Source organism: Myotis lucifugus, unplaced genomic scaffold (assembly GCF_000147115.1).
Source record: "Myotis lucifugus unplaced genomic scaffold, Myoluc2.0 scaffold_3, whole genome shotgun sequence".
NCBI classification, from domain to species: domain Eukaryota; kingdom Metazoa; phylum Chordata; class Mammalia; order Chiroptera; family Vespertilionidae; genus Myotis; species Myotis lucifugus.
The window spans coordinates 6,646,802-6,663,362 of NW_005871051.1; the positions used below are offsets into that span (position 1 = coordinate 6,646,802).

At 39.4% G+C, this 16,561-nt stretch overlaps 1 protein-coding gene across 12 annotated transcripts in view; it reads right to left on the minus strand.

Annotated features, from left to right (window-relative positions):
* Positions 1–16,561, minus strand: part of ALS2 (ALS2, alsin Rho guanine nucleotide exchange factor) — a 57,531-nt gene that overhangs the window by 40,288 nt on the left and 682 nt on the right. For all 12 annotated transcript variants that reach the window (XR_002831116.1, XR_002831110.1, XR_002831115.1 and 9 more), the window contains exons 2-3: positions 1,907–1,985; positions 1,067–1,221 (exon numbers count right to left, since the gene is read on the minus strand). Coding sequence is in view for 7 of the 12 variants with exons in the window: in XM_006082412.2 (XP_006082474.1) it covers positions 1,067–1,221; positions 1,907–1,926 (175 nt within the window). In the remaining 5 variants the exon portion in view is untranslated. The remainder of the gene's footprint in view (positions 1–1,066; positions 1,222–1,906; positions 1,986–16,561) is intronic.

Sequence of the window (16,561 nt, forward strand, 5' to 3'; positions counted from 1 at the left end):
ACCATGAGAGGGCACAGGCTGGGCTGAGGGACTGCCCCCCCCCCCACTCCAGTGCACAAATTTTCATGCACCGGACCTCTAGTATATAAATAATATACAGTGTGTGCTGCTTAACAACAGGAATACATTCTGATAAATGTTTTAGTTAGTGATTTAGTCACTGTGTGGACATCATAGAGCAGTGATGGCGAACCTTTTGAGCTCGGCGTGTCAGCATTTTGAAAAACCCTAACTTACTCTGGTGTCGTGTCACATATAGAAATTTTTTGATATTTGCAACCATAGTAAAACAAAGATTTATATTTTTGATATTTATTTTATATATTGAAATGCCATTTAACAAAGAAAAATCAACCAAAAAAATGAGTTTGCGTGTCACCTCTGACACGCATGTCATAGAGTGTACTTATACAAACCTAGGTGGTGTATGCTTACTATACATCTAAACTATAGGGCAAAGAGTAAAGTCTACTGTTCCACAGGGGAGGAAAAATAATTTTCCCTCTATCCTTCTGGGTTCTAGGCTGAAACATCCCTGTAATAAAAGACAGATTAATGAAAGAAAAACTATCATTCTCCCTTTTATTCTAGTTATGGTATATCTTAAATATAAGAACTAGCTAGCCCTGCCAATATGGCTCAGTGGTTGAGCATCAACCCATGAACCAGGAGGTCATGGTTCAACTCCTGATCAGGGCACATGCATGGGTTGTGGGCTCGATCCCCCAGTGTGGGGCATGCAGGCGGCAGCTGATCGATGATTCTCTCATCATTGATGTTTCTATCTCTCTCTCCCTCTCCCTTCCTCTCTGAAATCAATAAAAATATATTTTAAAAAGATATATAAGAATTAATCTGATTTCTGATTAAGTATATATCTTAAATTTAAGAATTAATCCAATTTCTGATAAAGGAAATAAAAACATATTTTGAAAACAAAAAGAATATAAGCTTCAGCAAAGTTCATTAAAAACACCTGGCATCCAGTAACTCTCTTCCTGCTCTTCCACACTCAGACATTGGCTAGACTCTCAGTTCCTATTGGCTAAGCCATTCTTTCCAATACCTTCCGTCAGAAGAACTCCATGCTTCACTCCCAGGGCCGCCTGAAGAACAGTCCTTTCTCCCCAGCCGGGCAATCTCTCTGGGGTTACAGAGCAGGATCCCGCCTGCCAGACATGGACCAGGCCTCTTTCTTTGGATCCTTCTGCCTTTGTTGAGCTACACACATGAAGAAAAATCACTTAAATGTTCCTGCAACTCAGAGCTGTATCTTACTAGTATGTCATGGGATTGGCACCTTTTACCAGCACATAGGAGACTGGGTCAGATAATTTAACTAGCACCTATTTTATGCTTTAGCACAAGAGTGGAGATAAAACTAATTATATAAAAGGTGTGGAAAATAATCTAAACCCACAAATTACTTTATCTCTATCTAAGAAGCAAACAAAACCTGGGTTATTTTTTGAAGGTTTATGATTTCGCAGCATAAAATGTCAAGATCTTAACTTCTCGATACATTAATTCCTTGTTTAGGTATTAAAGTTATAACATGCCCCAAGTTGGAGTTTTCTTTTAAATTTTTGTTTTTAATGTGGTAACAAAGTATTTGATGAGGAAGATAGAAGGAATAGGGATCCATATTTCACTTCACACTGCATTTAAGTTCTAGAATTGCTATTAAAAAATATAAGAACCAAATTTAAAGGACCTAGCAACAAAGCTTATCACTAATCAGCTTTATTTCAATATCTTTCTCTACCAATCAACACAAATGTCACTCACTATTCCTACTTAATAACTATCAACAAGAAAATTAAAGTGAAAAGAAGCTACACATATGTGGACATGCTTTCTGTGGTTTTCTACAAGGATAGAGGAGAAAGAAGAAATGGTTTTTTACCTTCTCTTCTTTGAGTCCATCGGTCAGTGGGAGCACTCCATCACCAAATCGTTTCCTCTTTGCAAAAGATTCTAAAGACCTAAATGTCAGAGCACAGGTAAGCAAGAAGAGCAGTGAAAGAATGTTTTGCAATTTTATCCCACAGATTAAAAAAAAAAGCAGCCCTTAACAAGTGCACATTCACTCGGCAATAAATATGCAGTGAAACTATTTGAACTATTTCACATCTTGCCTGCCAAAGAGGACTATAGACTGAGCCTGCCCATATAAAATGCCTGTTGACTGTAAAATGTAATGTCAAAGAAAGACTAGCTACAATTAGGCTGTACTTTGTCAAGGCAACAGACTTATTTGGTTTGAGTTTTATTGTAAAGAAAGTAGTTCAATCTGAAAACTCAATGTGTTAAGTTCATTTCATAAACATTAAGGTTACTTTTTAAATGTCTCTGGAACAAACGAACATTTAAGTACCAATTAAGTAAGAATTCCTAAAATCTCTTCCGTAATGTATCAAGTAGTTTTAATTTACATTTTGCAGTAATGCACACAAAAATTACATTATTAAAATAGAAAGTTTTTCATTTATTGGAACTAGCAGTGTTTTCCTAAAATCAACCTAAATTCAAAACCATAATCCAAAGAGAAGAGTAAAATATGTTTTAAAATCAACCACTGAGTAGAAAAGAACTATATGAAAATTATGGTACAAATATCATGACCCATCAGTTCAGAAACTTAATGTTTAAGAAATAGATAGAAATATAAACAGGCAGACAGTAATACTCAATGCGTTTCAACTAAAAATTCACATTTTTAAGGACACCAAAACTCATGAAAATAAAGGCAATGAGGTTTTATTTGTGTGAACCATAAAAATACTGGGGCCAAATTTATGATTTTTCTACAGAAAGATGTAACCTGGTCACTGTGCTCTAAAACAGCCCCTACCAGCAGGAATGATGTAAGAGCCATCTGTTTATACCAGGTTGCCTGTGAATTCTTATGGTTTCCCATCTGTATATCTGGAGGAAATTACCCTCTACCTAATGCTTATTTTAGAAAGAGTTTGAATCATTCAAATTTGGATGAAGGGTACTATGTGAACAAAAGATATATCTGAATAATTTTAATAAATGCTATTAATTTGATAAATATGATCATTACGAGACAGTTTTTGAAATTAAATCTTTATTGTTCAGATTATTACAGTTGTTCCTTTTTCCCCCCATAGCTCCCCTCCACCCGGTTCCCACCCCACCCTCTGCCCTTACCCCTCCCCCCCCGACTGTCCTCATCCATAGGTGCACGATTTTTGTCCAGTCTCTTCCCGCACCCCCCACACCCCTTTCCCCCCAAGAATTGTCAGTCTACTCCCTTCCTATGCCCCTGATTCTATTATATTCACCAGTTTATTCTGTTCATCAGATTATTTATTCACTTGATTTTTAGATTCACTTGTTGATAGAAGTGTACTTGTTCATAATTTTTATCTTTACCTTTTTCTTCTTCTTCCTCTTCTTAAAGAATACCTTTCAGCATTTCATATAATACTGGTTTGGTGGTGATGAACTCCTTTAGTTTTTTCCTATCTGTGAAGGTCTTTATCTGACCTTCAATTCTAAATGATAGCTTTGCTGGGTAAAGTAATCTTGGTTGTAGGTTCTTGCAATTCATCACTTTGAATATTTCTTGCCACTCCCTTCTGGCCTGCATAGTTTCTGTTGAGAAATCAGGTGGCAATCTTATGGGTATGCTCTTGTAGGTAACTGACTGTTTTTCTCTTGCTGCTTTTAAGATTCTCTGTCTTTTGCCCTTGGCATTTTAATTATGATGTGTCTTGGTGTGGGCCTCTTTGGATTCCTTTTGTTTGGGGTTCTCTGCGCTTCCTGGACTTGTAAGTCTATTTCTTTCACTAGGTAGGGGAAGTTTTCTGTCATTATTTCTTCAAATAGGTTTTCAATATCTTGCTCTCTCTCTTCTTCTGGCACCCCTATAATTCAGATGTTGGTTCGCTTAAAATTGTCCCAGAGGCTCCTTACACTATCTTCATATTTTTGGATTCTTTTTTCTTTTCTGGTTGGGTGCTTTTTACTTCTTCGTATTTCAAATCTTTGACTTGATTCTTGCGATCCTCTAGTCTGCTGTTGGATCTCAGTATAATATTCTTTATTTCAGTTAGTGTATGCTTAATTCCTATTTGGTCCTTTTTGATATCCTCGAGGGTCTCACTAGATTTATTGAGGGTCTCACTAAATTTATTGGCGGTTTCTAGAAAATTCTTGAAAAACCTTATAAGTGTGGTTTTGAACTCTATATCCAGTAGTTTGCTTTCCTCCATTTGTCATTTGTGACCTGTTTCTTTGTCTCTGCATTTTGGCTGCTTCCCTGTGTTGATAGAGTGGCTTTCTGTGCTAGGTGACCTATAGGGCCCAGTAGCTCAGCCTCCCCAATTACCTGAGGTGGACACTCTTGGTGCACCCCTTTGTGGGCTGTGTGCACATTCTTGTTGTAGTTATGCCTTGATTGTAGTTGGTATCATTCGGAGGAATTGACCTCCAGGCCAATTGGCTGTGAGAATCAGCTGTGTCTATGGTGGGAGAACTTCTGTGCTGGAGACACCCTTCTGGGGCAAGAATTGATTCAGTGGGGCTTTGGTGCTCACTGAGTCTGCCCCCTGAGTGTGTCCATTATGGATCTGAGGAGTTGTTATCTGGATGGTCCCACTCTGACCACTGGGTACACTGGCACTTGGATCTCTAAGGAGGTGCTAATTTAGCCTCTGCCTGAAGCTACCCAGCAGGAGCTACGGAGAGATCTGCAGATTCCTCTTCTTTGTTTGGGATTTGGAGGTGCTCAGATGAGGTCCAGCTGTGAAGCAATGCAAGCTGCTGTGGGGCCTTGGGCCTTCTTTTGGATGTTCTGGGTCTCTCTGACCCAGCTGCAGTCTGTTAGGTAATTTTAGATTGCACAGGGCCAGGTCACTCATATGCAAAAGCCTCTGAGCACAGCTTGGGTGGGGCGGGGTCTCAGGGAATCAACAGGGCAGAGCAAACAGCTATGGCTGCTCCTCAGTCCTGCCCTAAGAGGCCCCGGGTCTCAGTGTCCCGCGGTAACCACTGCAAGCACCTCTGAGAGAAAGCTGCCCTCGAGTTCCGCCTGCTGCCAGACAGTCCAGTTTCTCCCCGTATGAGTCTGGGTCCCCAGAGACTCACCGGGAACTGGAGTTCAGAGCTGGAGCGTGTGTCTCCCTCCCGAATGAAAAGACAACTGCGTCCTCAGTTGCCAGCCCTTTCCGCCTGCGCCTCCGTACCTCTGCACTTTACTTCCGCACCTCCTCTGAGTCTCAGTGTGCTTTTCTCTTTCCTTCTAGTTGTAGAATTTCCACTCAGCCAGCCTTCCTGTGGTTCTGGATGATGTCTGTTTTGTCTTTTAGTTGTATTTTTCAGTGGTTGTGGGAGGCAGCAATTTCAGGTGTTTATCTATGCCACCATCTTGGTTTCTCCTTATGTGACAGTTTTATGTGTGACAGTAAGTAACTTTAAGTAAAATGTGCAGTTCATGGTGTACAGAGAAATTCTGAAGCCAGATCTAACTTGTGCTTACCTATCAGAGATCAAGAAGTAACTGTTCGACTCTGGAATCTCAGAGGGAAGGCGGAGATGGGTGGGTGGGTGGGAAGAAATCAACCAAAGAACTTGTATGCATATATGCATAATAACCCATGGACACAGAAAATAGGGTGGTGAAGGCCTGGGGTGGGGGGTGGAGGCACGTTAAAAGAGGTCAATGAGAAGAAAAGGGGGACATATGCAATACTTTCAACAATAAAGATACATAAAAAAAGAGAGGTAATGTTCCCTCGATTAAAGTTAAACCATACCCAGCAGAAACAGCTGGGAGGGTGTGGAAGTACAGGAGCACACTTTACAACTAATTAACTGTATGTAAATTGAATTTTGTCCTACTGCCTGACATTCAGAATGTTGAAAATCTTTTGATAAAGTGAATAAAACACTCAATCTTCTTTTAGTGCTCTATTTTTAAATAGGGTTTTTTAAAAGGGGATTTCACCTTACACCATATGGTTTCTCACCACCACTCATTTTTTCAAATCCAAAGGGAATTACAACGCTACAAACTGTTTTACAACTTTCTTTCATTCCTGACTATACATGGTAGGCACAATAATGGTCCCAAAGATGCCCCTGTCCTATAACCACAACTTGTGAATATGTTAGGCTACTTGGCAAAAGGAAATCAAGGTTGCTAGTCAGCTGACTTTAAGATAGGGAGCCTATCTGGTATCCAGGCAGACCCGATGTAATTACAAGAGTCCTTAAAAGTGGAAGAGGGAGGGAGAAGGAGAGAGAGAAAGACGTGATGGTGGAAGCAGGGTGAGAGAAATGCTACATAGCTGGTTTTCAAGATTGGGCGGGGAGAGGGGGATACATTAGGTAACGTGAGTGGCCTCTAGAAGCTAAAAGGCAAGGAAGGAAGTCATCTCCTAGAGCAGCGGTTCTCAACCTGTGGGTCGCGACCCCTTTGGGGGTCGAACGACCCTTTCACAGGGGTCACCTAAGACCATCGGAAAACACATATATAATTACATATTGTTTTTGTGATTAATCACTATGCTTTAATTATGTTCAATTTGTAACAATGAAAATACATCCTGCATATCAGATATTTACATTACAATTCATAACAGTAGCAAAATTACAGTTATGAAGTAGCACCAAAAATAATTTTATGGTTGGGGGTCACCACAACATGAGGAACTGTATTAAAGGGTCGAGGCATTAGGAAGGTTGAGAACCACTGTCCTAAAGCCTCCAGAAAAGAATGCAGCCCTGCTGACACCTGGATTTCAGCCCTGAGAGACTTGCCGAACTTTAACCTAAAGAGATGTAAGATAATAACTGTGTTATTTCAAGCCACTAAGTGTGTGGCAATTTGTTACAGTAGCAACAGAAAGTTACCTAACATACTACTCATAGATAGCTTTCTGTATCAGTTTTTACAGATCTATCTCATTTTGTCTTATGGTGTTTAATGTTTGACTTCCAAGAAATGTCTGCCTGAAACTCAAATACAGCAATGAGAAAAAGAGAAAAGACTGCAAAGGAAGCATAACTAAAAAGGAATATTGCAGCTAAGTATCATGGGAAGCTTATATCACAAAGTGGCCCCAGGCAGGGCACAAGTAGTGGCTGACTTTGCACCTCATAGGAGGGCCCAGAGCCAGTGCACCTGGGCTTTAGACCATGCCAGATTACAACTTACACATCCATGAGTGACCACTCAAGGGGCAGACTCAGTGAGCACCAAGGCCCCATGGACGCAAGTCCTGCTCCACAGGGGTATCTCCTGCATAGCAGCTCTTCCGCTGTAGTTGCAGCTGGCACTCACAGCCAACTGGCCTGGGGGTCAATTCCTCCCAGTGACACCAACAGCTATCAAGGCTCAACCACAACAAGACAGTGCACACAGCCCACACAGGGCACACTTAAAGTGCCCAGCTCAGGTGACTGGGGAGGCTGAGCCACTGGGCCCTACAGGACACCTACTACATACGGCCAATTCCAGGAGACATAGCAGCTCTACCTAATACATAGAAACAAACACAGGGAAGCAGCCAAAATGCGGAGACAAAGAAACATGTCACAAATGAAAGAACAGGATAAATCTCCAAAAAAAGAACTAAATGAAATGAAAGCAAGCAAACTATTAGATACAGAGTTCAAAACAATGGTTATACGGATGTTCAAGGATCTTACTGAGAATATCAAAGACATGAAAAAGAACCAGTCAGGCCCTGACTGGTTTGGCTCAGTGGATAGAGCGTTGGCCTGCGGACTGAAGGGTCCCAGGTTTGATTCCAGTCAAGGGCATGTACCTTGGTTGCGGGCACATCCCCAGTGGGAGGTGTGCAGGAGGCAGCTGATCGATGTTTCTCTCTCATCGATGTTTCTAACTCTCTATCCCTCTCCCTTCCTCTCTGTAAAAAAATCAATAAAATATATTAAAAAAAAAAAAAAAAAGAACCAGTCAGAAATAAAGGATACACTAACTGAAATAAAGAATAATTTACAGAGACTAAACAGTGGAGTACAGGATGCGAGAGAATCAAATCAGCAATTTGGAATATGAGAAAGCAAAATACCCAATCAGAAGAACAAAAAGAAAAAAGAACCCAAAAATATGAAGATAGTGTAAAGAGCCTCTGGGACAACTTAAAGTGTACCAACATTCGCATCATGGGGGTGCCAGAAGGAGAAGAGAGAGAGCAATATAGTGAAACTCTATTTGAAGAAATAATGACAGAAAACTTCCCCTACCTGGTGAAAGAAATTGACTTATAAGTCCAGGAAGTGCAGAGAACCCCAAACAAGATAAAGCCAAAGAGGACCACACCAAGACACATCATAATTAAAATGCCAAGGGCAAAAGACAGAGAATCTTAAAAGCAGCAAGAGAAAAACAGTCAGTTACCTACAAGAGCATACCCATAAGATTGCCACCTGATTTCTCAACAGAAACTATGCAGGCCAGAAGGGAGTAGTAAGAAATATTCAAAGGGATGAATAGCAAGGGCCTACAACCAAGATTACCCTGCAAAGCTATCATTTAGAATTGAAGGTCAGAAAAAGAGCTTCACAGACAAGAAAAAGCTAAAGGAGTTCATCACCACCAAACCAGGATTATGAAATGTTGAAGGGTGCTCTTGAAGAAGAAAGAGGGGGAGGGGGACTAGAAGGTGGGGAGAAGAGGAGGAAGGGAAAGGAGGGAGAAGGGCAAGTAAGGCTTGATTATGTTTTAGACATTGGTGGGGGATAAAAGAGAAGGAGATATCAAAAATTATCTCTAGGTTCTGCCTTGAACAACTGTATGTTGGTGACGCTGTTTACTGAAATGGGGAAGAGTAAAGAGAGAGAATTCAGAGGTGGAAGATAAGCTTCTGGTAAGATAAAGTTGTTTCTGTTAAGTTTAAAATGCCTGTGGGAAATCCAAAAGCACGTATCAAGTGAGCAGATGAATATATGTGTATGGAGTTCAAAAAAAAGGTTTCAGCTTACAGATATAAACTTGGGAAGGCATATGAATAATATTTGAATCAAGACAGTGGGCAATATCATTGGAGGTGCATTAAGAAAAAGGAAAGGCAGAGGTCAAGCTGTAAGGAGCTCTTGCACCGGGGTTGGGGAGGATGAGGAACAAGCAAAAATGACTGAGGTGAGGGGTGCTCTGAGGGAAAGAAAAAACATGAGTCTGTGTGGGCACAGAAGTGAAGCGGAGGGCGTTTCCAGCAGGAAGGACTGGTCAATTTGGTCAACACAGCTGGGCTCTCCCAGGATGAGAACTGAAAAGGGCCCACTGGACGTGCCAGCACAGGCATCATGCTGAGATGGCCACGGTTTGAGCGGTACAGGAGGGGACTGAAAGCCAGACTGGAGGAGGATGACTGTACATGGCAGGTAAGGCTATGAGATCAAAGTTCATGCAACTGATTCTTTTGAAAAATGTTGTTAACACTTGGAGTGGGGGAAACGAGTTAAGTCGGCTCGCGTGAATTGCGCGTACTCCGCGGGAGCCGTCTTTAACTCGGTTCATACAGATTTGCGGTGGAGTGCGGGAAACGTGTAAACTCGGGCCGATTGTAACTGCGTATTACCAAATATTTGTTTGTAATCCACCCTTTTGGTGGATGGAACAAAACCAAAAGACAGAGCCATCTTATATTTTGGCGGGAAATTCACCCCACACCGGAGTGTTAAAATGGCAAACAGAGAAATGGAGCGGTAGCTGGAGAGAAATGTGAAGAGCAAGGGTGTGCTTTTGTGTGTTGGGGGAGATGGTCAAACACGTTTGCAGAACAAAGGCATTGATCCTAGAATGCAAGGGAGATAAGAAGAGAGGGCAGAACCAAGTCCTGGACAAAGTGAAGTAGAAACATGTGTGGTGGGTTGATCTTTCACAAAAGGAAGGGTCTACATTTTAAAAAGGAAGGAAACCACAGGTAAAGATATAGGCAGGATCACAGATTTTGTGGTGGGAGGATATAGTCCCATATGATGTAAGTGACTAACTTCACAGTATGTTGGTATGTGTCCTAATCTCACTCTGGGCTCCATTCATTGCTTATTTTATCTTGCCATATTTACACATTTTTGTAAAGTGCATTAATATTTTTAGGAACAAGGCAGAATATAAATAATTTTTAAATGAGAACAGAAATGTGTCAGTAGACTATTATCCCAAATGCACAGAGAAAATTAAATCATGTAGGAGTCTTTATTCTGCAGATAAAGTCCTTTTGCCTTAATAGTGCAGTGAAAGGTAAATTTGTAAGTCATAAATATACTAACTTTCAAATGCTTAAATTTCAACAACTAAAACCATGTGCATTTCTTGCACCTATGTTCCAGGTTCTAAAACTGCCATGGGAGCCAATAATATCTTATTCTCTATTATATCCCAGCTGCTTAACACAGTCCTGATATGTAACAGGTACTCAATAAATAACTGTAGACAGACTAGGCCTATAAATAAACAAGTTCCCGCTGTTAAGGAGTTTACGTACTGGTGTGTTCTGTCTTTCTCACTAGAAGAATGACTATGTGAAGCAGATAGTACCCTCAACATACAGAAAGCTAACTTACACTAGCAAAGTTGGGCCCTTCTTGTCTTTTTCTCCTGTCACTAACTGGTTTAAAATAGGTGCATTGATTAAAATAGTAAAATAAAGCAATAATTATAGTTATAAATGTAATGATATTAGTGTTTAGAATAACAAGACATTAAGAAAGACAATAAAAATAATAGAGAAGCAAACTGTATCAGAATACCCTGAAAAGAATTTAGACACAGAGTAAACCCAATATAAAACTACTACAGATTTCATGCAGGCACTTACACTCTATTTTTAAAATATGACTACATTTCATTGCAATGTAGAGTTTATACTGTGAGTTTGGTAAACAACAATTTAAGAGACTATGGTACTCCACACATGGTACATGCTTAATAAATGTTTGCTTTTACACAAAAATATGTTTACACATAGATTAAGGCAACTCTGGACTCAAACGCCTGACTTACAACTAATCTAAACACCAACAACTGCTACTTCCTGAATATCCTGCCACGGAAGCCATCACAACACTACTGAAGGTCAAGCAACACTCATCTTGCAGTGACATCTTGACAAACCAACCACTACCAAAGGTCAAGGCCTCTCTGAATTCCAGCCCTCTCAGCCTTAATTGATGCAGTGGGAGCCGACCAGCCCCTTAAATTCTGACCCAGAGTTCAGGGATTCAGTAAATTTATGCATTCAACAAAGTCTGGCCTAAAAGTACTTGTTATTTACAATGCTGTTATTAATGAGATAATGCACTTACTAAGCCATTGATTTTCAAAATATATTATAAACTCCTAAAGGTCAGAAACTATGACTTACTCATCAGTATACTCCTGTACCCATAGCAACCACCAGGTACAAGCTGAGTACTCAGTGGAAGACAGCCCTTGATCTTAAGTTCCAATCCACGGACTTCCAAATGATACGGAAGATTTCTAGAGCTTGTAGTAAAAGTCAGTATCTGAGAGAAAAGGAAAGTGACATCTCCTAGTAGAAACATACATAATTTGCTAATGTATTTTCTAACAACAAAATCACTTATATTTCATATCACTTCACAAATGTTAGACAACCCAGGAAAGAACAATCTCTTTCTCTTTAGTACATGAGACAGTTTTTGGTGAAATCAGGGATGCTAAACTCTTATATATGGCCTGCTAATTTCACCTTGAAAATTGTTAAAACTGCACTCTAAAATGGATATTACCATGGAGGGGAGGTAATATGGGGTGGGGCTGGGAATAAATGCCCAGCAATGCCCATTAGCTCCTTTTTGTACTTACTGCATCTTTTAAAAATGATTTTTTTCAGACTACTAAATTCCCCATGAAACATTTTGGATATTATAATACCAGCAACTGAATTTCAAATTCCTAGGTACTATAAAATTTGTCCCTGTTATTACATGTTGCAGTATAATTTCTGACACAAATTATTTATTCCTTTAATATTTTGCTCTTATTATTTTATTAAAATGGCCAATGTTTTTAAAGGCAATATTACAGAAACACAATTCAAAGTATGTTGGCTTATTTTTACCAATCAGTAACATCCAAATGCTTAAGATCATCAAGGGGCCACATAACTGAATAGGGAGTATACATAACAAAAAAATACTGCTCTGGAGTTACAAGTTTCACTTATTTTGAAAATGCTAGAACAGTGTTCTTGATTAGAAATGGAAATACTGTTTAACTCACACATTAGGGATTGGCTATTAAATTTACTATTCATTACTCAACCACTTAACATCTTATCATGTTTACTTATTAGTACCTGTAAAGAGAGAATTATTTTCTTAGAGCAATAACTAGGACACCTGCATTCACAGTATAAACTTGTGCTTACCACATTATACTAAAATGTAATCAACTCAAACTTTAAGTGTTAATGACAAGGTGGTAATTTTGCGTCTGAGTCACTGCCAATCTGCTCCGCAATACTTTAAGAGTTCACGATCAGTATATGCCTGTATTTCCCAAGAGTCTTTAAAATTTAAATTCCCCTGCAGCCTTTTAAGAAAGATCATTTCTAGTATCCTAAGAAAAGCATTTTCCCAGGAGCACAAGTCAAAGAGTAAAGTAAAATTGACTAAATAATTGGTCTGTCTCTTCTTAGAAAAGCTTTCCACAGGCACACATTGCAGGAGAAAAATAACTCTTTTTCCAGAGTCGACTGCTTTCAGACTAGAAAGTAAAATGAAGAAAGCTTACTGGGTGAGGGCCCTGATTATAAATAAAAATGTTAAAGCGCTAGGCTCACAAACTATCTTAATCATACATAAATCTGTAAAAAAAGAGAGAAAAATCCATGTACTATACCTGTCATTCAGTTTTAACAGATATTAGCATATTTTAATATTTGCTTCAGTTCTTTAAAATAGAAGACAAACTTCTATAGAGCTGAAGGAGCCTCATCCAAACCTTTCTTCGCCAGAGTTAATATGTCTTATTTCTGTATGTTCTTATATTTTATGTACTTTCATTAGGTACATGTGTATCAAGTGTATCAATAAATAATGTATCATGTATTACTTTAAAGCTCTATATAAATACATCACACTGTATATATCCTTTGCCAACTTGCTTTTTTCCACTCAATATTATGTACATGATATGTATCCATGTTGATGAACACAGATCTATTTCATTCATTTTTACTAGGGGATAGTATTCCATTGTATGAATAAACCATAGTTTATAAATTTCCCTACTGAAGTACAGCTGAATTGTTCTACTTTATTGTCATTTTAAGAACTGCTATAATCATCTTTGCTACATGTTTATTTGGGTAATTGCCCCAAGTTTAGTTAACGTTTCGGCTCAATCAGGTTGAGGAAGGAAAGAACCGTAGAATGAAAGCTCACCCAGATGCCAATGTTAGGTCTAACTGTTACCAGAGAAGTTAGTGGCTCCAATTTCCCCATCACTGGTTAGAGTGGGCTGGCTCTTGCAATATATCTGTAGAAAAAGACGTTTCTAAGACTCGCCTGGGAGGACAAATGGCTTTTATTGGCCTGGAATTATGTTTCTCGGGTTGCAAAGGCCCATGTCCCTTAACCCAGTCCTGAAACAGGTGCAGCTGGAGGTCCAGTAGTGTCACATGGACGAATGCTGGAGAGCAACCCCTACTACGCGAGAGCCAGGAGCCTAGCACAGGAGAGAGAGAACCAAGAGCCAATAGAGAATTCCCTTTGTTCAGAAGTTTAAATATTCAGGTTTCACAGCCCCCCGCCTTGCAGGGGCCACACCTATTCTGGCCAATTTACCTGTTCCCAGGTATGATTGACAGACAGGTAAGCACCTTCCCATGTCGCTCAGACCTTATTGGGCATGCATCTAAACTGCCTTTGTCCAATCCCTTCCCTCATCAATGAAGACTTAGAGTGTTAAATTATCAAAGCTGTATAAATGGCATGCCTATATTATCTGGTCTTCCCTTTACTCCTTCCTTTCCTGTTAAATAATAACCAGGTTATTATAACCGTACCATAACTACTACCTTCCTAATATAGAGGTCATGTGAACTGCATGATGATTCAGAAAAAAAATTAAATAATGTGATCATTAAGGGAAACATGAGATGATCAATTTGTGGAATTAATGAAACTAAAGCTGATCTTCTCTCTAAGCATAATTCACAAACAGCCCCTTAGGAGGTGAGAGAATTATCCTTTCTCTCTCCTCCTCCACAAAAAACTCTACAATAAAAAATGAACTCTAGCCCTGGCTGGCATGGCTCATCTGGTCAGAGCATCATCCCATACACCAAAAGGTTGCAGGCGGGTTCAATCCCCAGTCAGGGCGCATTGAAGTTTTCTCTCTCTCTCTTTCTCTCCCTTCCTCTCTCTCTAAAAATCAATAAACATATCCTAGGGTGAGGATTAAAAACAAACACAAAACAATGTAAAGACACCACTATTACATATATAGAGAAACAGGTGATGAGGATAGGAAAATAAATGCAATACTAAACAGCTCCAAATCATAGTTTATTGCTACTTTATTTGTGGTTACCATTCATTTTCTTTTTTTTAAATATATTTTATTGATTTTTTACAGAGAGGAAGGGAGAGGGATAGAGAGTTAGAAACATCGAAGAGAGAAACATCGATCAGCTGCCTCCTGCACACCCCCTACTGGGGATGTGCCTGCAACCAAGGTACATGCCCTTGACCAGAATCAAACCTGGGACCCTTCAGTCTGCAGGCCGATGCTCTATCCACTGAGCCAAACCGGTTAGGGCGTTACCATTCGTTTTCTTAAGGACTGATACCCTATAAAATCTACTACTCTCTTATTACTGATGACTGAATTGTTTGATCATCAATAAAGAAGAGTTAAAAGAAAAAAATGTTTTAAAAAATCTCCATACCAGAAAAATCTGTATCCCTAATACAGTTGGAATATGTGGCAGATTTAACTCCATAAAGTTATAAAAACCACTAAATGATTTAGAAGTTATTAAAATCCTCACAGCATTCCTGAGTGTCTGAGAGGGACACAACCTCACACTACATCAAAGCAGGCCTTTCACACCAGCTCAAAAACCACCACTCTTACATCCCTTCCTATTTTTTAACTCACACCTTACAGTCTCACATTCATACACAATTATAGAAGGGGTTTACAAGCGGTCATATTCTTTGGAAATAATCTTAAAATGGACCCAGCAATATTACATTACATCAGTGTCTTTTCATGAAAAGACAGACGATTAATAGTAATCTTTCCAACCAACCACACAAAAACTAAAATCAGGTATCAGGAGTGTTCTTACTAGTAGTAAACTCGTTGCTTCTTTAACAGTCAAACTGTTCTAAGTGTTTAAAATCACAATCTAAATTGTGAAAGGCTGAGCTCTGGAGAAAAGGGATTCCAGTTAACATTGCTTAAACCTTTTTTTTAAAAAAAAGGCTTATATAATGCCACTCAAGTCCCCCCCACCCCCCCCAAAAAGCCTGTTTAGTACTTTACTTTCTTCATCATTATCTTTTTAAATGTTAATATTGTGAAACAGTTTTGAACTTTTTTGCTATAGTTATAAGCCTTGAATCTGTCAACAGTAATCACAGTTTGAGAACTAAGTATTAAATTTAAACTAGGTATAGATTCCATCAGCATCTTTAGATGCCCTTATAGATTCCAAAGTTACTACAGACAATCCTGAAATCATATCTTCTCTAACTATAAGTCTATGTATCATAAAATTATCTGGAAACTATCCCTTGATTTTTAAAAGTGAATTATAGTTCTTTCCTAAAAATATTTAGTTCTCTTTCCCACCATTTAGTAAAAAAAAAAATAATAATAATAATGTCAGTTTGGGTCATGATATAGTGGAAAGAAGAAATTATTAGTTATAAAAATAGCTAGTATGTATTGAATATCTACCAGGTGCCAGGCACTGTAATAAATGATACATGAACCATCAAATGTAAAGATACTACTCCGAGGAAGGTACTCTGACCTCTAACTTCAAGATAAAGAAAATGAGGCAGGAAAGTTAAGTAACTTTCCCAATGTAAGCGGATGTCTATCCAGATCCAAATCCTAGGATCTCAACCACTCTGCTTTTACTAGTAAGATTAAAATATTGCCATTTACTGCAAAAGCAAAATTTTCACTGCTTTTAAATTCTTGAAGTACTTCATTAACCCAGAGGTGGTCCCTCCAAGCCATTCATTGCGATGATAAACTGAAAAGTAATATTGGGCCAATAAGTTTGCTGAATGCTTATACCCGTTCATCATCATAAACACACAACGGAAAGCCTTTTCAAGCACAGTCACAGCCACCCACACATCTACAGGGCGACAGACGAAGGATATGCATTGGAGCTCTTTTCCAACCTGACCCCGAACGAGAGCACAGTCCCTGGGACGGGAGGGTGCGCTTCCCCTCCGCTGGGCACCGAAGGCCTCCCTCCCGCGCGGAGGCAGCACCGCTCTTCTGCCAGCGCAGAGCTGTGTCCCGAGCAGCACCCCCGCCAGCGCCGGGCTATTGCCTCCCGCA